General features: G+C 43.8%; 1 protein-coding gene across 1 annotated transcript in view; it reads left to right on the top strand.

Moving 5' to 3' along the window:
- Positions 1-7,984, top strand: part of LOC124038708 (tyrosine-protein phosphatase non-receptor type 13-like) — a 68,829-nt gene extending 60,845 nt beyond the window's left edge. The window contains exons 26-29 of the mRNA XM_046354793.1: positions 1,113-1,211; positions 1,473-1,870; positions 2,201-2,721; positions 7,857-7,984. Of these exons, the coding sequence (XP_046210749.1) occupies positions 1,113-1,211; positions 1,473-1,870; positions 2,201-2,663 (960 nt within the window). The 3' untranslated portion in view covers positions 2,664-2,721; positions 7,857-7,984. The remainder of the gene's footprint in view (positions 1-1,112; positions 1,212-1,472; positions 1,871-2,200; positions 2,722-7,856) is intronic.
- Positions 7,985-25,321: the final 17,337 nt, after the last annotated feature.

Below are 25,321 nucleotides of genomic sequence, written 5' to 3'. Positions count from 1 at the left end.
TTCTGCCCCTGAACAGGCAGTTAACCCACTGTTCCTAGGCCGTCATTGAAAATAAGAATTTGTTCTTAACTGACTTGCCTAGTAAAATAAAGGTAAAAAAAATATATATATATATATGGCAAACAGACAAAACATAGGCCTTATGGACAAATTCAATAAAATAAGACATGTATGTCCTTATGGTTGCTACATATGCATAGTTGACACTTTCCCCCCTTTTTTTCTCTCGAAAAAAAGTCCAAAAAGCACTTTTTATGAGGTTTTAAAATTGCACTTTTTTTGTTAGATTTTGAAGATGTCACCCTTGAGACCTGACTTTGACCATTTCCCATATGAAATCCTATGGTGGAGTGTGTTCACTGCCTTTGGAATTTTTGGAGAATGACACTTGGCATTTGCCATGTGAACTACTGTCCATTTGAGTGGTATTTGCGATTGTGTATATGTTTCGCCCAATGCCAGTAAGATGCCCTTCATTTTTGTCCATTTCATGGGGGTCTTCTCTTTTATGTTCTTTGGTGAGTCAGTATCACAGATTATTTTGACAATTTATGGAGTAGTTGCTTGAAGAGGAGGCTAGGATTTTAACCAGAAAGTGTGGGTAGTTATGTTAGTCAGCTAGCTAGCTAAAGCATGCAAGATTTGGTTCTGGTTTCTGATAATAGGGTTAGTTCAGTGTTAAAATGCAGTGTGTGTCTCTGTATGTTAGCTCTGTGCTTTATTTATTTATTCCTCCTCTCTGTTCCATGTTACATTTAATTATCTGATCTAGTAGAAATTAGCTCTGTGTGTCTCATTTCCACTGACTCTGAATTCAGGATTACACAGCGATCAGACTGTCTGCCTCAGTCTAGTTAACATGCAAATGAGTTGTTGTCATGGAATGCTTGGTGCAAATTGATACTGTATGTATCTGTGGCCCACCAATGTAACCACACAATCTAATTTTACATTAGTGCACAAGTATGGGGAAAAATAAATTGAGACTAATTCAGATCATTTGTTGTGGTTAGTAAAAGCCTGCAGACCTCCCTACCAATATGCCCCTGCCCTCCGCAGCAGACACACACACCCATAATTCCTTGTACTGACCCTTGACCTCTCATCCACAGAGGGTCTTGTTCCTGCTCAGTGGGACTCTGTCTGAGGTCCACCTGACTCTCTGCAGACCTGTTCCTGGAGTACTGTCTCAACTGGACGCTGACACACTGGTGATTGTACACACACACACACACACACACACACACACACACACACACACACACACACACACACACACACACACACACACACACACACACACACACACACACACACACACACACACACACACACACACACACACACACACACACACACACACACACACACACACACACACACACACACACACACACACACACACACACACACACACACAGTAACAGGCAAACACATACTGAGCACTGAGTTTTATCTCACTCTTTAAATAGGTTCCTTTCCCATATCCTACCAGTGGGGTGAGGTCCAGGTCTCTCGACATCAGGCTGGGAGAAGACTACAGCCAGCTGCTCAAGCTACAGTCACACCAGATTCACCAGAACCATCAGTACAACAAGGAGAACCAGGCCCAGAAGGGGCCTATGAAATCATCATATGCCCAGGAACAAGCCTCCGGTCAAGAGAGTCAGGACAGCGAGATGAAAGCAGCTGAGAAACAGCCATCCTCACTCTCTCCCACCCCTCCCTCACCCCCCTCCCCGATTTCCCGCACCAGCAGAAGTGACCCAGCAGACCATGAAGAGTTGTCTGTTGTGGACGAGGAAGTTTCCAAAGAAATTAGCTTGGCATCTGGTGGGACCAAGACCAGCGTTAGTCCCATGTACACCAGGTAACATTATTGAACATTCTATATACAGTAACATATTATTGATTGCTGCCTTTTGGAAACAGGTCTCGCTTGTAAAATACATGTTTGTTTTCAATGGGATTTACCCGTATAATTAAAGGATCAAATAAATTAACACACACAACCTAACTGTGATTGAACTCTGTATGCACTTCCAGTGGCATCAGAGACAGGGCGGATGGCGGTTTGACATACTGCCTTATGGGTGATCGAATAACCATTCTGGCTGATAAAGAGTACTTGACCGTCAGTTCCACAGTCCCTCTAGCCTCACCTCAAACACCTCATGTACCCCCTCATGTACCCCCACAGCTTGTCCTCGCAGACCACAAGCTCAACAAACCCCAATCTGTCCTCGAAAACCACCTCCGTCCAGCAGACACGATCTCAGCCCTTTTCTAGGCCTCCATCCAGCCTCTCTTCTAGGATGTCTGACCTCAACATCAGCCACTCTGTGCATCAGCCCCAGCCTGCTACACCCCCTCTTCCCAGCCTCTCCTCCCATACTGCAAACCCTGACTCCAGGACCTCCGATCGCAAACACAGCTTTACCTCCAATCGTAAACATAGCATCACCTCTGATTGCAAACCCAGCATCACCTTTAAGACTACCAATGCCTCCAACCTCACTAGTACAGTCATCCAATACCATCCCCAGCCCCCTGACACCTTCCCCCTCTCTCAACCCCCCACACACTACCCCTCTCCCCAGCCTCCCCCCATTCTCACTCTCTCCCCCCATTCAGCCTGCACCCCTCCCATGCACATGTACTAGCTGGAGACAGGAGACAGAAGGGGAGGAGGATGAAAATGATGATGAGGATCCCAGAAAGGTAAGACCTAGGGCTCTATTGTAATAAACCTAATGCAATGGTCAATCTAAGCGCTTGCGGTAGTGCCATAATAAAGTATTCAGCCCCCCTTGACTTTTTCCACATTTTGTTACGTTACGGCCTTAATTTAAAATTGATAAAATACCCCATAATGACGAAGCAGAAAATAAAATATCATATTTACATAATTATTCACACCCTTTACTCAGTACTTTGTTGAAGCACCTTTGGCAGCAATTACACTCTTGGGTCTTCTTGGGTATTTGGGAAGTTTCTCCCATTCTTCTATGCAAATCCTCTCTAACTCTGTCAGGTTGGATGGGGAGCGTCACTGCACAGCTATTTTCAGGTCTCTCGATTGGGTCCAAGTCCGGGCTGTTGCTGGGCCACTCAAGGACATTCAGAGACTAATCCTGATGCCATTCCTACGTTGTCTTTGTGTGCTTAGGGTCGGCTTCCTGTTGGAAGGTGAACCTTCGCCCCAGTCTGAGGTTCTGAGCTCTCTGGAGCAGGTTATAATCAAGGATCTCTCTCTACTTTGCTCCTTTCATCTTTCCCTTGATCCTGACTAGTCTCCCAGTCCCTGCCACTGAAAAACATCCCCGCAGCATGATGCTGCCACCACCATGCTTGACCGTAGGGTTGGTGCCAATCTTGCTTTTATCAGATCAGAGAATCTTATTTCTCATGGTCAGAGTCCTTTAGGTGCCTTTTGGCAAACACCACGTGGACTGTCATGTGTCCTTTACTGAGGAGTGGCTTCCGTCTAGTGCTACAGAGATGGTTGTCCTTCTGGAAGGATCTCTAATCTCTAATCTCTGCAGAGGAACTCTGGAGCTCTGTCAGTGACAATTGGGTTCTTGTTCACCTCCCTGACCAAGGTCTTTCTCCCCGATTGCTCAGTTTGACCAGGCGGCCAGCACTAGGAAGAGTCTTGGTTGTTCAAAACTTCTTCCATTGAAGAAATGGAGGCCACTTTGTTCTTGGGGATGTTCAATGCTGCAGAAATGTTTTGGTACCCTTCCCCAGATCTGTGCCTAGACACAATCCTGTCTCAGAGCTCTACGGACAATTCCTTCGACCTCATGGTTTGGTTTTTGCTCTGACATGCACGTTCAACTGTGGGACCTTATATAGACAGGTGTGTGCTTTTCTACATCATGTCCAATCAATTGCATTTACCACTGGTGGACTCCAATCAAGTTGTAGAAACATCTTAAGGATGATCAATGGAAATAGGATGCACCTGAGCTCAATTTCAAGTCTCATGGCAAAGGGCCTGAATACATATGTAAATAAGGGGATTGTTTTTCACTCTCTTTGTTAGACTAGTCAAAGCTCAAACCACGTTCATTCACCAAAGGGATCAAACAGCTGCAAAGACCAAGACATTTACACGCACACTGGTATTTATACCCTCCTGCTATGCTGCTTCTCCTCCTTACACATCTGGACAGCAAATCCATCTGTTGCTAGACACGACTTTAGTGAGACTTGTTCATTCTCACTTCATCCAACCTGACCTTGGCCCAGAATGCTCACTCCTCCCCAACTCACAACTGTCCTGTTGTCTGGAACCAGACTGTGACCCTTCTCGTCTCCATAGGATACCTGATGTCTAACAAGATGTTCTGACAGAATGTAAACATTCCTCATTCCCCTCTCTCCCTCAGTAACATGAATAAGGATATTTCATATTTCAAGATTAGAAGTCTGTACCCATCAATCCCTCCTCATGAACATTAACTCCATACTGTTCAAATGATATAAACTTGGAAATGATTTTTAAACGAACAGAAAATAACACATGATTAACATTCACAGTTGATTATTATGTTTACACCTCCGAGATGTATGGCCTCTGATCTAGACTTACACTATGCACACTCATTTCCATCTCTCGTCAGACAACTGAGAATGACATTTCAGCTGAAGCTTTTAACTTCCTCGATTTCAGCTGGAGCTTTTTACTTTCTCCATTTCCTTCTGATTCCTAAGAGAGTGATAGCATAAGACTTGAAAAGCAGAAAGAAACACAAAACATAACAAGTATTAATATTGTGTTAAGCTATGCATAATTATATATGCAAAGAAAATCTGAAGTTTAATAACATGATGATACCCACTCTCTTCACCTGAATCTATTCCCTTCTGGAACATTTTCTGCTGGGTTACACAAATATGAAAACTTCCTCATGCTTTCACCCAGTCTTCTCCGTCCGGGACACTGGTTACTAGAGGTGTTCCCAAGCCATGTCATTTTCACTTTGCTCCCAATCTCCTTCCTCCTCCATGGCCACCGTATATACACATGCTGTGGCCCTAATCAACTTTACCTCACCCTGAGGAAAATCAGCACTGTATATAAGTTTCAACATAAATGCCCTCAGAAGATGATATCCCAACAATGCTATCAAGCTAACCCCTGCTACTACTAACACCATGATGCATACTTCAAAATACCCCTCATTTGCACCTTAGTCCAGTTCCAAGCTGTGACTATAGCATCCTTCACTACTACTATCACTCCTTCAGTTACTGTCACTACTGTGACTGCCGTGAGAATAGCTATTACATGGAATCTGTCTCCTGCTCTCCTATTGCCTTCGTGGTTCACTGATGGATCTAGGACTGAAACTTTCAGATACTCCCTACCTGTCTCCCAACTTATACACGGTTCCATAGTCACCAACCTCTCCAATGACCTCCTGTTTTCTGCTACAGTCGGTACCTGTGGTTGACACTTCCCTGTGCTCAGGTTAGGTAAACATCGCTCATCCCAAGGCTGATATACACCCCACCCCTTTTTGAACGCCCTCTTTAGTGTAAACTTTGGGTCCTAACGGTTGATAAGCAGACACCTTCTGACACTTTCCGTTTAACGTCACTCGGTCCCATTCTTCTGGGAGATGTATCAAGTGTTTGCTGGCTGTTAGGAATGGGGGAGAGATTAGTGGTGTTGGAAGAGTATCCAACCTTACAAAACTAAGTCACATGTTTCTTAATCACAATCTGCAGGAGATGTGATGCTACTACCACAGCAAACTTCTCTTCTGGTGATATGGCCTTCTGTATACGGGGATCTGTGGCTATTCTTTCAGGCGTTGTACCTTCTTTGACAATCACATCACTGAAAGTTGATAATAGTGTCTGAAATGACAACACGATCTCTGCTACTCTCACCATGATCTGGGTATGTGTGACGTTAAATTTAACTTCATAATAGTCACTATATTGTGCACAGTTAGCTGTCCTTCCTCTCCTATGAGCTGTCCTCTATAACAATATACATAGAGGAGTGGTATCGTTCTCAGAGACTCTATTACCCACTTCCTTAATTTATTAGCCAAATCTCCGCCACAGTCATATTAAATTCTGCTTCCCCAATTCCCTGTGATGTTAACACCTTGGTTTTTGGGACTCCATAGAATGCACTGACATCGGTCCTGCCATAATCTGCAACCAACACTCCATAAGACTGACCCTTGACCCTCCCCCGCCATCATACCATTTACACTGATGGATTTCTGTCTCAGTCACTAGTTCAGCATCTAATTGAGACTTCCGCCTGACGCTTGACCGTAAGAATTATTTGGTTCCCATATTCACGCTTTAGGATGTCGTTGAGTGTATAATTACCCCCAACAAGCTATCTTTCCCCATGTTCTTAGTCCACTGGTGTCTTCACTCCCTTAGTTGCTGTACTAAGGGGCATCACTGGTGAATAAAACCTCCTTTTACGCGATAGCACTTCCCCAACACTATCCTTTGCTGCTCCATTGTCAGCAATGGTTGTGTCAATGCTATTAACCTCCTGAAATGGTTTTAGTTCTGGTAGCATTAATCTGAAACCTGACCTTCAGCTGATTTATAAGCCCGGCACCTTATGTCCATCTGCGGCAAAAGAGAAAATCTAGTTTAGTTCTTTAGACTCTATTACGTTCCTTCCACACTCAAATCAAATCTAAATTTCTCATGTGCGCCGAATACAACAGGTGTAGATAGACCTTACAGTGAAATGCTTACTTACAAGCCCTAACCAACAGTGTAACTTTTAAGTAAAAAATAGGTATTAGGTAAACTAAAGATAAGTAAAGAAAAAAAAATGGACCCACAGTACAAGTCAAAAGTTGTGGGGATGTTTTTCAGCAGCAGGGATCAGGAGACTAGTCGGGATCAAGGGAAAGATGAACGGAGAAATGTACAGAGATCCTTGATGAAAACCTGCTCCAGAGCGCTCAGGACCTCAGACTGGGGCAAAGGTTCACATTCCAACAGACAATGACCCTAAGCACACAGCCAAGACAACACAGGAGTTGCTTCGGGACAAGTCTCTGAATGTCCTTGAGTGGCCCAGCCAGAGCCCGGACTTGAACCTGATCGAACATCTCTGGAGAGACCTGAAAGTTGCTTTGCAACGACGCTCCCCATCCATCCTGACAGACCTAGAGTGGCTCTGCAGAGAAGAATGGGGAGAAACTCCCCAAATACAGGTGTGCCAAGCTTGTATCGTCATATCCAAGAAGACTCTAGGATGTAATCGCTGCCAAAGATGCTTCAACAAAGTACAGAGTAAAGTGTCTGAATACTACTGAAATGTCATATTTCCTTCTTTTTTTGTGTATGAATTTGCAAACATTTGCAAAAACAAATATTTCTAAAAACCAGTTTTGGCTTTGTCATTATGTGGTATTGTGTGTGTGTGTATGTATATGATTGAGAGGGGAAAAATATTTAATCAATTTTAGAATAAGGCTGTAGTGCAAAAAAATGTGGGAAAAGTCTAGGGGTCTGAATACTTTCTGAATCCACTGTATTTACACAAGCACTGGTATTTATACCTTCCTTCTATGCTGTGTCTCCTCCTTACACATCTGGACAGCCAATACATCTCTGTTGCTAGACAGGACATTAGTGAGACCTGTTCTTTCTGATTTCATCTGACCTGACCTTGGCCCAGATTCCTCATTCCTCCCCAACTCACGGCTGTCCTGTTGACAGGAACCAGACTTTGGCCCTTCTCTCTATAGGATTCCCGATGTCTAACAATGACATGTTCTGACAGAATGTAATATAAAACAGCAGAGATGGTGTCCAGTCCTTTGGTCTATATATCTATCTTTGTTTCCCTCCAGGGTATGATGAAGGAGTTTGAGATGTGTGTTGTTCTGACCAAGTTGTGGCGCGGAGGTTTTGGGTTCACCATCACACGCAGCAAACTGGATGCCTGCTACTACATCCAGGACATACTGGACAACCCTGCTAAGACTGATGGTCGGCTCAGACCAGGGGACAGACTAGTCACGGTACACCAGTGGAGGCCGCTGAAGGAAGAACGGCTCATAATGGCTGGAATGGAGTCAATGGAGTGGTATCAACTACATGGAAACCACGTGTTTGATATGATTCCATTTCAGCCATTATCATGAGCCGTCCTCCACTCTCCACTACGGTACACACACACACACACCTACAGGCACACATTATCCCTTACCGGTTTCTTCCATTTTCCCCTCTCCCAGGTCAACGGCCAGGATGTGACAAACGTGACAGATGAGGTTGCCATGTCGATCCTGAGGTCATCTCCTAGGAGGCTTAGTATGACTCTGGGGAGGGCAGTGACCAACCTGATAGCTCCACCTTCTCCAGACAACCTGCAAGACATCATTCTACACAAGACACCTACTGGACAGCTTGGTAAAAAACTGAGAGGGAGCGGGACAATTAGGATTTAGTTGAGGGAATCATCTTATAGGTATGCTTGTAGTCATTAAGGACAGTTTTTCAGGATAAAAATGGAATGGAGCCTAAGGACAGTTTTCCTAGAGGAAAACAATGCAAGTACAAATATACACTGGAGTTGCTTACTAAGAAAACATTGAACATTCTTGAGTGTCAAGTTACAGTTTTGATTTAAAGCTACTTGAAAATCTATGGCAAGACCTAAAAATGGTATTGTGGGGTATTGTGGGGTATTGTGTCTGGGTGAGGGGAAAGAATCTTTGATTTATCCACTTTGACTTCTGGCTGTAACACAACAAAATGTGGAATAATTCAAGGGGTATGAATACTTTCAGAACTGTATATCTGGATGGTGTTCATTAGGGCACACCTTAGCAAATATTTGTAAGATGAAAACATTGTTAGTCAAGTCTAATGAACATTTCTTAGGTATAAAGCTGACAGGTGGTATAGGCAGCAAGAGGCAGGGGATCTACTGTCTGGAGGTGGTTCCTGGTTCACCTGCCAGTGAGGAAGGCAGCGTCCAACCAAACGACAGGATCCTGTACATCTGTGGCCGATGCACCATGGGAATGACTTTGGAGGATGCTGTCAAGGCCTGCGAGAACGCTCCACGCAAAGTGAAAATCAAGGCCACCAGGTGTGTTTGGAGGGCGGTGTGTGTGTTTGCGTGCCCTTGTGCTTGTGTGTGTATCTTCTGAATGCATGCGTGTGTGTGTGCACTCAAGTGTGTGTTTTTGTGTTAAATTAAGTTTCTTTCTTGTTGTAGAGATGATCAGCCTGTGACGCCCAAAGCCAAGAGGAATGGTGTGTATCAGACCATATAGGGAGATGATGAGCACTATGTTCAGTTCAGAACTCCTCTTGATGTGGATGACTGCTGGTTCAAAGAGAAACAGAAACTCTGGAAGGTGGCCAAGTGGTGCAATAGGTTAAGTTGATATAATGAGAGGTTCGTAGGTTGACACCTCATTGAGGATTAGATGCTATTCTCAGATCAATCGTTACCAGAGTTGATAACCATACCTTAGACAGAGACAGAGGCTTTATGGTGTGGCGTTTCAACCAGTGGAGGCTGCTGAGTGAAGGATGGCTCATAATAATGGCTGTAATGAAGTGTAAAGGCCTGTAATTAAGTGAATGAAATGGTATCAAAACAATGAGAACCATGTGTTTGATACCATTCTGTTCACTCCATTCTGGCCATTATTATGAGCCGTCCTCCCCTCAGCAGCCTCAACTGGTTTCAAAATAGGGTGGCAGGTAGCTTAGCGGTTAAGAGCGTTGGGCCAGTAACCAAAAGGTCACTAGTTTGAATCCCAGACCCGACTAGGTGAAACATCTGATGTGCCCTTGAGCATGGCACTTAACTCTAATTGCTCTTGTAAGTCGCTCTGGATAAGAGCATCTGCTAATTGACAAAAATGCAACAGTAAATGTAAACATGACAGTGTGATTCTGGGTCCTGTCTGTCTAGGTCTCAGTGACCTGAGAGAGTGGAAGAAGGAGAAGGAATGGAAGTATTTCACTCATTTTGAGGAACCTACTGAGCAGGGTAAGAAACTTCATGCTCATTCATTCTCTCTTCATTCTTTCTCTCTTCTCGTCTCTTTTTCTGTGTTTGTAGCCTTAGACTGGTGTTAATAGACAGGGTGCTGTGTGTGTGTGTGGGGGGGGGGGGGGGGGTTGCTGACGACCACACGGTTGTAGGCCTGATAATCATCAACAACGACGAATCAGCCTATAGGGAGGAGGTAAGTGAACTGGTATTGAGTTGGTGGTTGACTTCAGGAAGCAAAGGGAACATACCCTGATTCACACCAACGGGACTGCAGTAGAGAGTCAGCATTCACATCGTTGAGGACTTGACATGGACAAAAAAACACCACTCTCGTCAAGAGGGCACAACAGCATCTCTTCTTCCTAAAGCGGCTGAAGACGTTTGGCATGCTTCCCCTGGTCTTCTCAAAATACTACGGCTGATTCATTGAGCGCGTCCTGACTGGTTGCATCACGGCCTGGTACAGGAATTTCTCAATCCAAGACCACAAGGTGAAGACAGCCCAGTACATCTCTGGAAACGTGCTCGCACCCATCCAGGATATCTACTTGAAACAGTGCCTGAGGAAGGCCCGCAGCTTCAAAGACCCTACACACCCCAGCCATGAGCTGTTCACACCTATACCGTCGGGCAGACAGTATCAGAGCATGAGGTCTGATACTAACAGGCTCAGAGACAGTTTCTATCTACAAGCTATCAGTCTGCTGAACACATGAACTGGACTAACCACCTGCACGAACTCTCCGCACCTTAGCACACATGCACTCACTCACGCACACACCCACACAGATATACACTCATCCACACACACACCCACATAGACATTCATGCTACACACACATCACAACCCCAACATACTGCACAATTTAAACACTTGCCCCCCAAGACATGTAAATATTGGACTATAAATTGTACTTTCCTGTGGAAACACTGAAGCCCAAGCCCCCCCCATTTTTTGTTGTTGCAGTTACCTTGTTTGAACACCTTAGTATTTAGTTTTGAATGACTTAATTGTTTTATCTAATTAGGCCTATTTTATTATGCAGTTTGTCATACCATGTAATGGTGGATGCAGCCATGCATTCATTGACAGTTATTTTATAGCCTAAAGCCGAGTTGCTTTTAAATACTGGAGCATGTAAAGGGGAGAGTTTGGAGCAGAGCATAATTCAAGCAGATTTTAATTAAATTGTATCGGCCTTCTCTCCTGCTCAATTTTTTGTTCTGGTACTGCTCAGCCACAAGATCTGGGCATGTTCTGCCAAACATTTATCGTTTCCTTTATCACTATTTTAATTAGAACCCAAAGCAGGTGGAGGAAAATACATTTATTCAAAGAGAACAAATTGTGCGGGGAAGTAGGTTAATTCTCCCCTCTCCTCAGTGATTCTCTCCACAGAACAAAGAGACAGGATGTAGCTTTACAACCCAGCCCTAGCCCCCCCCCCCCCCCAGTAAAACGTGTTTTTCAACCACTCCACAAATATCTTGTTAACAAACTATAGTTTTTGCAAGTTGGTTAGGACATATACTTTGTGCATGACACAAGTAATATTTCCAACGATTGTTTACAGATGGATTATTTCACTGTATCACAATTCCAGTGGGTCAGAAGTTTACATACACTAAGTTGACTGTGCCTTTAAACAGCTTGGAAAATTCCAGAAAAGTATGTTATGCCTTTAGAAGCTTCTGACAGGCTAATTGACATCATTTGAGTCAATTGGAGGTGTACCTGTGGATATATTTCAAGGCCTACCTTCAAATGCAGTGCCTCTTTGCTTGACATCATGGGAATATCAAAAGAAATCAGCCAAGACCTCAGACAAAAGGCTGTAGACCTCTACAAGTCTGGTTCATTCTTGGGAGCAATTTCCGAACGCCTGAACGTTCATCTGTACAAACAATAGCACGCAAGTATAAACACCATGGGACCATGCAGCTGTCAGACCGCTCAGGAAGGAGACTCGTTCTGTCTCCTAGAGATGAACGACCTTTGGTGTGAAAAGCGCAAATCAATCCCAGAACAACAGCAAAGGACCTTGTGATGATACTGGAGGAAACGTGTACAAAAGTATCTATATCCACAGTAAAACAGATCCTATATCGACATAACCTGAAAGGATGCTCAGCAAGGAAAAAGCCACTGCTCCAAACCGCCATATAAAAGCCAGACCACGGTTTGCAACTGTACATGGTGACAAAGATCGTACTTTTTGGAGAAATGTCCTCTGGTCTGATAAAACAGAAATATAACTGTTTGGCCATAATGACCATCATTATGTTTGGAGGAAAAAGGGGGAGGCTTGCAAGCCGAAGAACACCATTCAACCATGAAGCATGGGGGTGGCAGCATCATGTTGTGGGGGTGCTTTGCTACAGAAGGGACTGGTGCACGTCACAAAATAGATGGCACCATGAGGGAGGAAAATGATGTGGATATGTTGAAGCAAAATCTAAAGACATCAGTCAGGAAGTTAAATCTAAAGATATCTAAAGACATCAGTTAAAGTCAGGAAGTTATTAAAGGGTCTTCCAAATGGACAATGACCCCAAGCATACTTCCAAAGTTGTGGCAAAATGGCTTAAGGACAACAAAGTCAAGGTATTGGAGTGGCCACAAATTCCTGTCCTCATTCCTATAGACAATGTGTGGGCAGAACTGAAAAGGCCTGTGCGAGCAAGGAGGCATGGCCTGCAAACCTGACTCAGTTACACCAGCTCTGTCAGGAGGAATGGGCCAAAATTCATCCAACTTATTGTGGGAAGCTTGTGGAAGGCTACCCAAAACGTTTGACCCAAGTTAAACCATTTAAAGGCAACGCTATCAAATACTAATTGAGTGTATGTAAACTTCTGACCCACAGGGAATGTGATGAAATAAATAAAACCTGAAATAAATAATTCTCTCTATTCTGACATTTCACATTCTTAAAATAAAGTGGTGATCCTAAGACAGGGAATTTTTACTTGGATTAAATGTCAGGAATTGTAAAAAAAAAAAAAAAAAAATAAAACAGAGTTTAAATGTATTTGGGTAAGGTGTATGTAAACTTCCGACTTCAACTGTATATGTTTTGTAAAAGATATGGGCAATACTGTGACTTCTTCACCCATATCTACTGCAAAGCTATTAGCCATGTTCACATATATCCCATCCGATTTCATATGTACCCCAGCTGAGATGGGACATAAGAGGTGGTCTATTAGTTTACCTCCACAGCATCCAGAAAACTCTGCTGCTGAGCCGGAGAGAGATTTTTCTATTTCTCCATCAGCATTGCGTCGTTGGGGCTGTTGTCTTGATTCCATTTTCCCTTAGACGGACCCTTCCAATAAGAACACGTTTTATTTCCCGACATTCTCGTTGCCAGTGACCAGAAATCCCTCAATGACATTCACCAGGTTTCTCTTCTACTGAACGAATAATGTTGGTTTCACTCGGAACCTGCACAACTCGGACAGACGGTTTATTATGTTGATTGATGTCTTTCTCCAATCGTGGCAACCTGGTGCCAAAGTTTTGTCTCTCCCAGTCATTAGTTGTGGAAACATGTTGACTCAAAGCCAGGCAATGCTGACCAGATGCTTGAAATCTGATCTGCCCTGCGCGACTCAGTGTGGGTAGATTGAGGGAACAAAGGGTCCATATGTTGGAGCCAAGTCTGTTTTTATGACCATTGCCTATAATTGTTGTATTTCTACTTACAAGATTTTTATCGGTTCACCAAGAGCTCTCAAACTATCTTTATCTCTCTGCAATGTCCTGTCATGATTCTCCAGAAACAATTTCTCATCCCGTTTTCTTACTTTGGCAAAACAGTTAAAGACCATCTTGTTTTTGTCAACTAGTTAGATTTCCTCTATTTTTCCCCAAGCTGTTTGTATATCAGACAGATTCCATCTTTGTCAACAATGACGGAGTATTTCTTGATCACTTGCCTACACCTTTCTACTTTGAAATGGTTCTTCAGATCACAAAATCGTTTTCATGCTCACATACGGAGAAGCTGTCCCGCTCTTTCCAAAGTGTTTTTTCACTTAACAATGGCATTACATTAACTTCATAGAAAGAAAGAAAAATATATTTCACCCCTTGAGAACTCAAACCTCCTATCTATAGAACACATTGTTTCTGTAGGGCCTGGTTGCCCGTAACACTTGTGTTCACTTCAAAAGCTTGTGGAAGGCTTACATTAATCACACATGTAAAAATTGCTACTCAACTAGCAACTTGATTCTATGCCTCAAGGTTTCAAAGAAACAGAGGCCTCAAGCCTTTTAATAGAGGACTTGAACCCCTATAATAGATCTAACAAACCTGTAACAGAGCAAAGGACTTGAACCGTATACATCACAGATACAGTGGTTTGTCCTTCCAAATTTGCAGCGTACTGCAGCACAGCTTGCATGTGGCCGCAAAATTCTATGGTACGTTATTTAACCTCTTGCTCATACCTGACACGCAGGCGTCCCATCTAGACATCTGGAAATGCAAATGCGCTACGCTAAATGCTAATAGTACTAGTTAAAACTCAAACGTTCATTAAAATACACATGCAGGGTATTGAATTAAAGCTACACTCGTTGTGAATCCAGGCAACAAGTCAGATTTTTAAAATGCTTTTCGGCGAAAGCATGAGAAGCTATTATCTGATAGCATGTAACACCCCAAAAGACCCGCAGGGGACGTAAACAAAATAATTAGCATAGTCGGCGCTACACAAACCGCACAAATAAAATATAAAACATTCATTACCTTTGACCATCTTCTTTGTTGGCACTCCTAGATGTCCCATAATCACTATTGGGTCTTTTTTTCGATTAAATCGGTCCATATATAGCCTAGATATCGATCTATGAAGACTGTGTGATAAACTGAAAAAAATAGCGTCTTATAACGTAACGTCATTTTTTTAAATTAAAAAAGTCGACGATAAACTTTCACAAAACACTTCGAAATACTTTTGTAATGCAACTTTAGGTATTAGTAAACGTTAATAAGCGATCAAATTGATCACGAGGCAAAGTATATTCTTTAGCTGTCCGTCTGGAAATAATGTCCGGGTAAATCTCAACCAAAATATCCGGTCGGAGGCTTGAACAAATGGCTTGTCTCTTCTTCGCTTGACCAAGAAACAAAGCCTAGGCAAATGACAAGACTGTTGACATTGTGTGGAAGCTGTAGGTATTGCAACCTCAGCCCCATTTATTGTGGTTCGCCTTTATCAATGGGTTGAAGTGGCAGATGGATATATATTTCCATTTTCAGTGATCAGATTTTCCTGCACTTTTCGATGAAACGCACGTTCTGTTATAGTCACAGCCGTGATTTAACCAGTTTTATAAACGTCTGAGTGTTTTCTATCCACACATACTAATCATATGCATATACTATATTCCTGGCATGAGCAGCAGGGCGCTGAAATGTTGAGCGATTTTTAACAGAATGTTCGAAAAAGTAGGGGGTAGGAGTAACAGGTTAAGTGCATAGATGACATGGATTTTTTTCCGCCCGTTTTGAGACAGGTGCATGATAATGGTCCACTCTAGAGGTCGACCAATTATGAGTTTTCAATGCCGATACCGATTAATGGAGGACCAAAAGAAGCAGATTACCAATTTTTTTTTTAAAGCTGATTTAAAAAATGTTTTATTTGTAATAATGACAATTACAACAATACTGAATGAACACTTATTTTAACATCAATAAAATCAATTTAGCCTCAAATAAATAATGAAGCATGTTCAATTTGGTTTAAATAATGCAAAAACAATGTAAAAAATGCCATGCCATGTAAAAAAAAAGCTAACGTTTAAGTTCCTTGCTTAGAACATGAGAACATATGAAAACTGGTGGTTCCTTTTAACATGCGTCTTCAATATTTCCAGGTTGTAGTTATTTAAGGCTGTAGTTATTATTGGAATTATAGGACTATTCCTCTCTATACCATTTGTATTTCATATACCTTTGACTTCACACAGTTCGCAATGAGCCAGGCGGCCCAAACTGCTGCATATTCCCTGACTGCTTGCACGGAACCCAAGAGAAGTGACACAATTTACCTAATTATAAGAAATTCGTGTTAGCAGGCAAAATTAACTAAATATGCAGTTTAAAAAAATATATATACTTGTGTATTGATTTTAAAGAAAGCATTGATGTTTTATGGTTTGGTACATTGGTGCAACGACAGTGCTTTTTTTGCAAATGCACTTTTTAAATCGTCACCCGTTTGGCGTGATTCGATGAGAAATTAACATGCACCGCATCGATTATATGCAACGCAGGACACGCTAGATAAACTAGTAATATCATCAACCATGTGTAATTAACTAGTGATCATGTTAAGATTGATTGTTTTTTATAAGGTACGTTTAATGCTAGCTAGCATCTTACCTTGGCTTCTTGCTGCCCTCGCGTAACAGTTAGTCAGTCTGCCACGCAGGCTCCTCGTGGGGTGCAAGGCAGGTGGTTAGAGCGTTGGGACTCGTAACCGGAAGGTTGCAAAAACGAATCCCCGAGCTGACAAGGTAAAAATCTGTCGTTCTGCCCCTGAACAAGGCAGTTAACCCACCGTTCCTAGGCCGTCATTGAAAATAAGAATGTGTTCTTAACTGACTTGCCTAGTTAAATAAAAAATAAAAATAATCGGCAAATCGGTGTCCAAAAATACTGATTACCAATTGTTATGAAAACTTAATCTGCCCTAATTCAAATCAAATCAAATCAAATCAAATTTATTTATATAGCCCTTCGTACATCAGCTGATATCTCAAAGTGCTGTACAGAAACCCAGCCTAAAACCCCAAACAGCAAACAATGCAGGTGTAAAAGCACGGTGGCTAGGAAAAACTCCCTAGAAAGGCCAAAACCTAGGAAGAAACCTACATTTAACATTACATTTAAGTCATTTAGCAGACGCTCTTATCCAGAGCGACTTACAAATTGGTGCATTCACCTTATGACATCCAGTGGAACAACCACTTTACAATAGTGCATCTAAATATTTTAAGGGGGGGGGGTGAGAAGGATTACTTTATCCTATCCTAGGTATTCCTTAAAGAGGTGGGGTTTCAGGTGTCTCCGGAAGGTGGTGATTGACTCCGCTGTCCTGGCGTCGTGAGGGAGTTTGTTCCACCATTGGGGAGCCAGAGCAGCGAACAGTTTTGACTGAGCTGAGCGGGAACTGTACTTCCTCAGTGGTAGGGAGGCGAGCAGGCCAGAGGTGGATGAACGCAGTGCCCTTATTTGGGTGTAGGGCCTGATCAGAGCCTGGAGGTACTGAGGTGCCGTTCCCCTCACAGCTCCGTAGGCAAGCACCATGGTCTTGTAGCGGATGCGAGCTTCAACTGGAAGCCAGTGGAGAGAGCGGAGGAGCGGGGTGACGTGAGAGAACTTGGGAAGGTTGAACACTAGACGGGCTGCGGCGTTCTGGATGAGTTGTAGGGGTTTAATGGCACAGGCAGGGAGCCCAGCCAACAGCGAGTTGCAGTAATCCAGACGGGAGATGACAAGTGCCTGGATTAGGACCTGCGCCGCTTCCTGTGTGAGGCAGGGTCGTACTCTGCGGATGTTGTAGAGCATGAACCTACAGGAACGGGCCACCGCCTTGATGTTAGTTGAGAACGACAGTTTGTTGTCCAGGATCACGCCAAGGTTCTTAGCGCTCTGGGAGGAGGACACAATGGAGTTGTCAACCGTGATGGCGAGATCATGGAACGGGCAGTCCTTCCCCGGGAGGAAGAGCAGCTCCGTCTTGCCGAAGTTCAGCTTGAGGTGGCAGCGTAGCCTAGTGGTTAGAGCGTTGGACTAGTAACCAGAAGGTTGCGAGTTCAAACCCCCAAGCTGACAAGGTACAAATCTGTCGTTCTGCCCCTGAACAGGCAGTTAACCCACTGTTCCCAGGCCGTCATTGAAAATAAGAATGTGTTCTTAACTGACTTGCCTGGTTAAATAAAGGTTAAAAAAAAAATGTAAAATGCTGTTCATTAACTAAAGCTAAAGTGTTCAACACTTTAGTGCCCACAAAGCTCATCAATGAGCTAAGTACCCTTGGACTAAACAGCTCCCTCTTGCAACTGGATCCTGGACTTCCTGATGGGTAGGCAACAATACTCAGGGTCTGTGCTTAGTTCGCTCCTGTACTCCCTGTTCACCCACAACTGCATGGCCAAACACGGCTCCAACACCATCATTAAGTTTGCTGATGACACAACAGTTTGAACCCTGTTGTCCTGCCTGATTATCTACAGCGATGAGACAGGTCAGGCCAGGACAACAACTTTTTAAATTTTACCCCTTTTTCTCCCCAATTTCATGGTATCCAATTGTTGTAGTAGCTACTATCTTGTCTCATCGCTACAACTCCCGTACGGGCTCGGGAGAGACGAAGGTTGAAAGTCATGCGTCCTCCGATACACAACCCAACCAGCCGCACTGCTTCATAACACAGTGCAACCCAACCAGCCGCACCAATGTGTCGGAGGATACACCGTGCACCTGGCAACTTTGGTTAGCGCCCGGCCCGCCACAGGAGTTGCTGGTGCGCGATAAGACAAGGACATCCCTACCGACCAAGCCCTCCCTAACCCGGACGACGCTAGGCCAATTGTGCGTCGCCCCACGGACCTCCCGGTCGCGGCCGGTTACGACAGAGCCTGGGCGCGAACCCAGGGACTCTGATGGCACAGCTGGCGCTGTAGTACAGCGCCCTTAACCACTGCGCCACCCAGGAGGCCAAGCATTTCATGTTGCTTTTGCCTCTCAGTAGATTTGGTTAGGTTGATCAGGGTTGAGGAACAGTACCTTACCTGCCCTACTGGCCTTTGCGTTGACCATAGGACTTACATAACATAGCAAACTTTTATGTTCTTGCAGAGACATGTTTTTTAAACTCTCCTCTGTCTCATTTTGTTCCGTCTCTCTGTGTTTGTTCTGCAGCTAAAGCCGTGACCGAGACCACTGGGAAATTCAGATCACGTCTCTCTGTCACCTCAGATCAAGATGTAAGTAATATCGCTGTCTACCTATCTCTTTTTCATTCTCGCTCTCATTATCTCTCTCTCTCTTTCTATCGCTCTCTCTCTTTCTATCGCTCTCTCTCTTTCTCTCGCTCTCTCTCTTTCTCTCAGTGATGACACAGGTTGAAGCTAGAGTCATCTGTGCTTTCGGCTCTGGGGAGCATGTGGGCATTCTCTTCACCTGATTAATGCATTCATATTTTACTGCTCAAACACTGCTCACTTCAGCCTGTTGGCAGAGAATTGCTTAATGCACCTATATTTTTACTGTCTTGGTACAAGGGGTATGGGGAAATGCCTAACTTCCTAAACTGAATTTTCACTTAATCATGCATTGATATCAATGGGAGATTTAGTGCAAATTTGATTTTAAGTGGAAGTTAGAATTGACCCCTGTGGATTTGTAACATCCCCCTTTCCCTCAATCAGAGCTGTATCTTGCAGATAGATGTCTGTAAGCCAGAGGGAGGGTGGCTGGGCTTTGCTCTGATTGGAGGATGCAATGGGAGCGTGCTCAGAGTGAAGAAGATCTGCACTGGAGGCGTGGCCCACCAAGACGGGCGGCTCAGAGTGGGAGACATACTGCTCGAGGTACGCACAAGCACGTACACACACACACTTATCAATAACTGATTGAGTCATGAGTCCTAACATTACTTTTAATATATTTGTAGTAAATACAGTGAGCTCCAAAAGTATTGGGACAGTGACTTTTTGTTTTGGCTCTGTACTCCAGCACTTTGGATTTGAAATGATACAATGACTATGAGGTTAAAGTGCATTTTGGGTAAACAGTTTGAGAAATTACAGCACTTTTTGTACGTAGTCCCTCAATTTTAGAGGACCAAAGGTATTGGGACAAATTCACATACTATATATGTATAAAAATAATAAAAAGTAAGGTATTTGGTCTCGTATTCAAAGCACGCAATGACTACATCAAGCTTGTGACTCTACAATTTGTTGGATGCATTTGCTGTTTGTTTCGCTTGTGTTTCAAATTGTTTTGTGCCCAATAGTAATTCATAGTAAATAATGTATTGTGTCGTTTTGGAGTCACTTTTATTGTAAATGAACACTTCTACATTAATGTGGATGCTACCATGATTACAGATAATCTGTCATGTTTTGTCTTATTTTGTCTTGTCATTTTGCTTTTCCCTCTGTTAGTTTTCCCCCTGCTGGTCTTTTTAGGTTCGTTCCCCTTTTTCTCTCTCCCTTCCTCTCTCTCTTCTCTCTATCGTTCCGTTCCTGCTCCCAGCTGTTCCTATTCCCCTAATCAATCATTTAGTCTTCCCACACCTGTTCCTTATCTTTTCCCCTGATTAGAGTCCCTATTTCTTCCCTTGTTTTCCGTTCCTGTCCTGTCGGATCCTTGTCTATTGTTCACCGTGCTGTGTCTGTGTATCGCCCTGTCGTGTCGTGTTTCCCTCAGATGCTGCGTGGTGAGCAGGTGTCTGAGTCTGCTACGTTCAAGTGCCTTCCCGAGGCAACCTGCAGTTCTTGATCGAGTCTCCAGTCTGTTCTCGTCATTACGAGTGGAATTATGTCTTATGATTGTAGAATTACTTTACTGGATTAAAGACTCTGTTTTCGCCAAGTCGCTTTTGGGTCCTCATTCACCTGCATAACAGAAGGATCCGACCAAGAATGGACCCAGCGACTATGGATTCTCTCTACTCTACTCTCGAGTTCCAGGGAGCGATGCTCGGCAGACACGAGCAGGAATTGTCTGCTGCTCGGCATGCCGTTGAGACCCTGGCCGCTCAGGTCTCCGACCTCTCAGGACAGTATCAGAGTCTTCGTCTCGTGTCACCAGCTACTTCCGGGTCTTCCGAGCCTCCGGAACCTAGGGTTAATAACCCACCATGTTATTCTGGGCAGCCCACTGAGTGCCGCTCCTTTCTCACCCAGTGTGATATAGTGTTCTCTCTCCAACCCAACACATACTCAAGAGAGAGCTCGGATTGCCTACGTCATATCACTCCTTACTGGTCGGGCTCGGCAGTGGGGCACAGCTATCTGGGAGGCAAGCGCTGAGTGTACTAACAATTAACTGAACTTTAAAGAGGAGATGATAAGGGTTTTTGATCGCTCAGTTTTTGGGAAAGAAGCTTCCTGGTCCCTGTCTTCCCTATGTCAAGGTAATCGATCCATAACGGATTACTCTATAGAGTTTCGCACTCTTGCTGCCTCCAGTAACTGGAACGAGCAGGCGTTGCTCGCTCGTTTTCTGGAGGGACTCCACGCTAAGGTTAAGGATGAGATTCTCTCTCGGGAGGTTCCATCCAGCGTGGATTCTTTGATTGAACTCGCTATTCGCATTGAACGACGGGTAGATCTTCGTCACCGAGCTCATAGAAGAGAGCTCGCGTTAACTGTGTCTCCCCTCTCTCCGACACTACCGTCTTTCCCCACTGACTCAGGTGTTGAGCCCATGCAGCTGGGGGTATTCGCATCTCGACTAAGGAGAGGGAACGGAGAATCACCAACCGCCTCTGTCTCTATTGCGGTTCCGCTGGTCATTTTGTCATTTCATGTCCAGTTAAAGGCCAGAGCTCATCAGTAAGCGGAGGGCGACTGATAAGCGCTACTAGACGGTCCTCTCCGTCAAGTACATGTACTACCTTACCGGTCCATCTACGCTGGACCGGATCGGCAGCTTCCTGCAGTGCATTAATAGACTCTGGGGCAGAGGGCTGTTTTATGGACGAAGCCTGGGCGCGGGAACATGACATTCCTCTCAGACAGTTAGGGAGCCCACGGTCATGTTTGCCTTGGATGGTAGTCCTCTCCCCAGTATATTATATGAAACACTACCTTTAACCCTCACTGTATCTGGTAACCATAGTGAGACCATTTCTTTTTTGATTTTTTGTTCACCTTTTACACCTGTTGTTTTGGGTCATCCCTGGCTAGTGTGTCATAATCCTTCTTTTGATTGGTCTAGTAATTCTATCCTTTCCTGGAACGTTTCTTGTCATGTGAAGTGTTTAATGTCTGCTATTTCTCCTGTTTGTTCTGTCCCCTCTTCTCAGGAGGAACCTGGTGATTTGACAGGAGTGCCGGAGGAGTATCATGGTCTGCGCACGGTCTTCAGTCGGTCCAGAACCAACTCCCTTCCTCCTCACCGGTCGTATGATTGTTGTCCTGTTCTCTTCAAGAAGCGTTTTGCATCCGCTCCTATCCTTGTTGCACCTGACGTCACTAAACCGTTTATTGTTGAGGTTGACGCGTCGGGGTGGGCGTGGGAGCCATTCTGTCCCAGCGCTCCGATACTGACGATGGGGTCCACCCTTGTGCGTATTTTTCTCATCGCCTGTCACCGTCGGAACGTAACTATGATGTGGCTAACCGCGAACTGCTCGCCATCCGTTTAGCCCTAGGCAAATGGCGACAGTGGTTGGAGGGGGCGACCGTTCCTTTTGTCGTTTGGACTGACCAAAAGAACCTTGAGTACATCCGTTCTGCCAAACGACTGAATGCGCGTCATGCTCGTTGGGCGTTGTTTTTCGCTCGTTTCGAATTCGTTATTTCTTATTGCCCGGGTACTAAGAACACCAAGCCTCATGCTTTATCCCGTCTCATTAGTTCTTCTGTGGCTTCTACCAATCCCGAGGGGATCCTTCCTGTTGGGCGTGTTGTCGGGTTGACTGTCTGGGGAATTGAGAGACAGGTTAAGCAAGCACTCACGCACACTGCGTCGCCGCGCGCTTGCCCTAGTAACCTTCTTTTCGTTCCTGTTTCTACTCGTCTGGCTGTTCTTCAGTGGGCTCACTCTGCCAAGTTCGCTGGCCATCCCGGCGTTCGGGGTACGCTTGCTTCTATTCGCCAGCGGTTTTGGTGGCCTACTCAGGAGCGTGACACGCGCCGTGTCCTGTCTGATCCTTGTCTATTGTTCACCGTGCTGTGTCTGTGTATCGCCCTGTCGTGTCGTGTTTCCCTCAGATGCTGCGTGGTGAGCAGGTGTCTGAGTCTGCTACGTTCAAGTGCCTTCCCGAGGCAACCTGCAGTTCTTGATCGAGTCTCCAGTCTGTTCTCGTCATTACGAGTGGAATTATGTCTTATGATTGTAGAATTACTTTACTGGATTAAAGACTCTGTTTTCGCCAAGTCGCTTTTGGGTCCTCATTCACCTGCATAACATAATCCTGAATGAATCGTGAATAATGATGATTGAGAAAGTTACAGAGACATACATATCATACCCACCCAACAAACAAAAAAATAAAGGAAAAGGGTGGCTACTTTGAAGAATCTCAAATATAAAATATAAAAACTTTTTGGGTTACTACATTATTCCATATGTGTTATTTCATAGTGTCGATGTCTTCACAATTATTCTACAGTGTAGAAAATAGTAAAAAATAAAGAAAAACCCTGGAATGAGTAGGAGTGTCCAAACCTTTGACTAGTACTGTACATGTACTTGGATGTGTAGTGTCAGCTTTTGTTGCTGGCATTTCATGCCTACATTTGAAAAACTTGCCAATGAAATATAATTAAAGTAGTTGGCAATATCAATTGGTTTTGAATTGAATGAGCCAACTGATTCAATGAATGATGGAGCTGAGTTTGCCTTTTTCCCCCAAAATATCTATGAAGGTGCTCCGAAACTTTTTACTGTTATTTTTTGTCATTTATCTTTGTTTCATAGTGTAGTTTCTTCTTTTTATTCCGTTTAGTCACATGATTTCTCAATTTGCGGTATGTTTGCCAATCGGTTGTGAAGCCATTCCTTTTGCTTTATCCCTCTCAACCATGCACTTTTTCAATTCTTCATCAATCCATGGGGATTTAACAGTTTCTTAATGTGTGCATCCTTTTTAGTAACCGGGATAAGCAATTTCATAAATATGTCAAGTGCACCGTCTGTTTGCTCCTCATTACACACCACAGACCAACAAATATTCTTTACATCAACAACATAGGAATCACTACAAAACTTATTGAATGACCTCTTATACACTGTCTTAGGCCCAACCTTTGGAACTTTGGTTTTCCTGTATATGGCTACTATATTGTGGTCACTACATCCAATGGATCTGTGAACTGCTTTCAAGAACATTTCTGCAGCATTAGTAATGATGTGATCAGTACATTGATTATATGTTGATTATTTCATTCCTGCGCAGTTTGAAACTACCCTGGTAGGTTGACTGATAACGTGAACCAGGTTGCAGGCACTGGTTACAGTTTGAAGCTTTTTCTTGAGTGGGCAGCTTGATAAAAGCCAGTCTATTTAAATCACCCAGAAAATATACCTCTCTGTTGATATCACATACGTTGTCAAGCATTTCACACATGTTATCCAGCTACTGACTGTTAGCACTTGGTGGTCTATAGCAGCTTCCCACATGAATGTAACTTTGCATCCAACACTTTTGTACAGTCACAAGCTTAATGTAGCCATTGTGTGTTGGGAATATGGGACTAAATATGGAACTTTTTATCTACTTTAATACACATATAAGTGAATTTGTCCCAATACTTTAAAATAGGGGGACTATGATAAAGAAGTGCTATAATTTCTAAACTGATATGGATGAAAATACCCTCAAAATAAAGCTGATAGTCTGTACTTTATCCTCATGGTCATTGTATCATTTCAAATCCAAAGTGGTGGAGTACTGAGCCAAAACAACACAAATGTATCACTGTCCCAATACTTTTGGAGTTCATTGTATGTGTCATTGTTGTATTCCAATGTGTTTTAGGTGAATGGGATAATAGTATCAGGTCTGAGCCACAGTAAGGTGGTGGATATCCTCCGTAAGGTAAAGGGAAACGTCCAGCTCAACATCTGTAGAGACATCATACGACGGGCCAATACAGCACCCTGCACTGATGGTTTCTTCTATATGGCCTCTTGCCCTAGAGACAACATGGCCGCATGCCCTGGGTCAAATACGGCCTCCTGTCCTGGATCAGGATCCAATATGGCCTCTTGTCTTGGATCAAATATGGCCCTTTGTACTGGGTCCAATGTGGCCTCCTGTCCTGGATCAAATATTTCCCCTTGTCCTGGGTCAAATATGATGACCTGCCAAGGCGTCAACATGGGGGATAAAGCAGAGCTTGTCTCTAAACCTGCTGCCTGCTTCTTACCTGATGTCCAGCAGGAGGACCTTCCCCCTGGTGAGATATAAGAGGGCCAGTTAATCCCAAATTAATGTTTGTTGGGGGGGTTTCATACTTAAAAAGTTGTATTTTTAGCTATTTTTAGCTAAGTATATATTCGAATCTGAAGTCCTCAAACCTAAACAAAATGTA

Source organism: Oncorhynchus gorbuscha, linkage group LG06, assembly GCF_021184085.1.
Source record: "Oncorhynchus gorbuscha isolate QuinsamMale2020 ecotype Even-year linkage group LG06, OgorEven_v1.0, whole genome shotgun sequence".
Taxonomy (NCBI): domain Eukaryota; kingdom Metazoa; phylum Chordata; class Actinopteri; order Salmoniformes; family Salmonidae; genus Oncorhynchus; species Oncorhynchus gorbuscha.
This window is presented reverse-complemented; position numbering and strand designations above follow the sequence as displayed.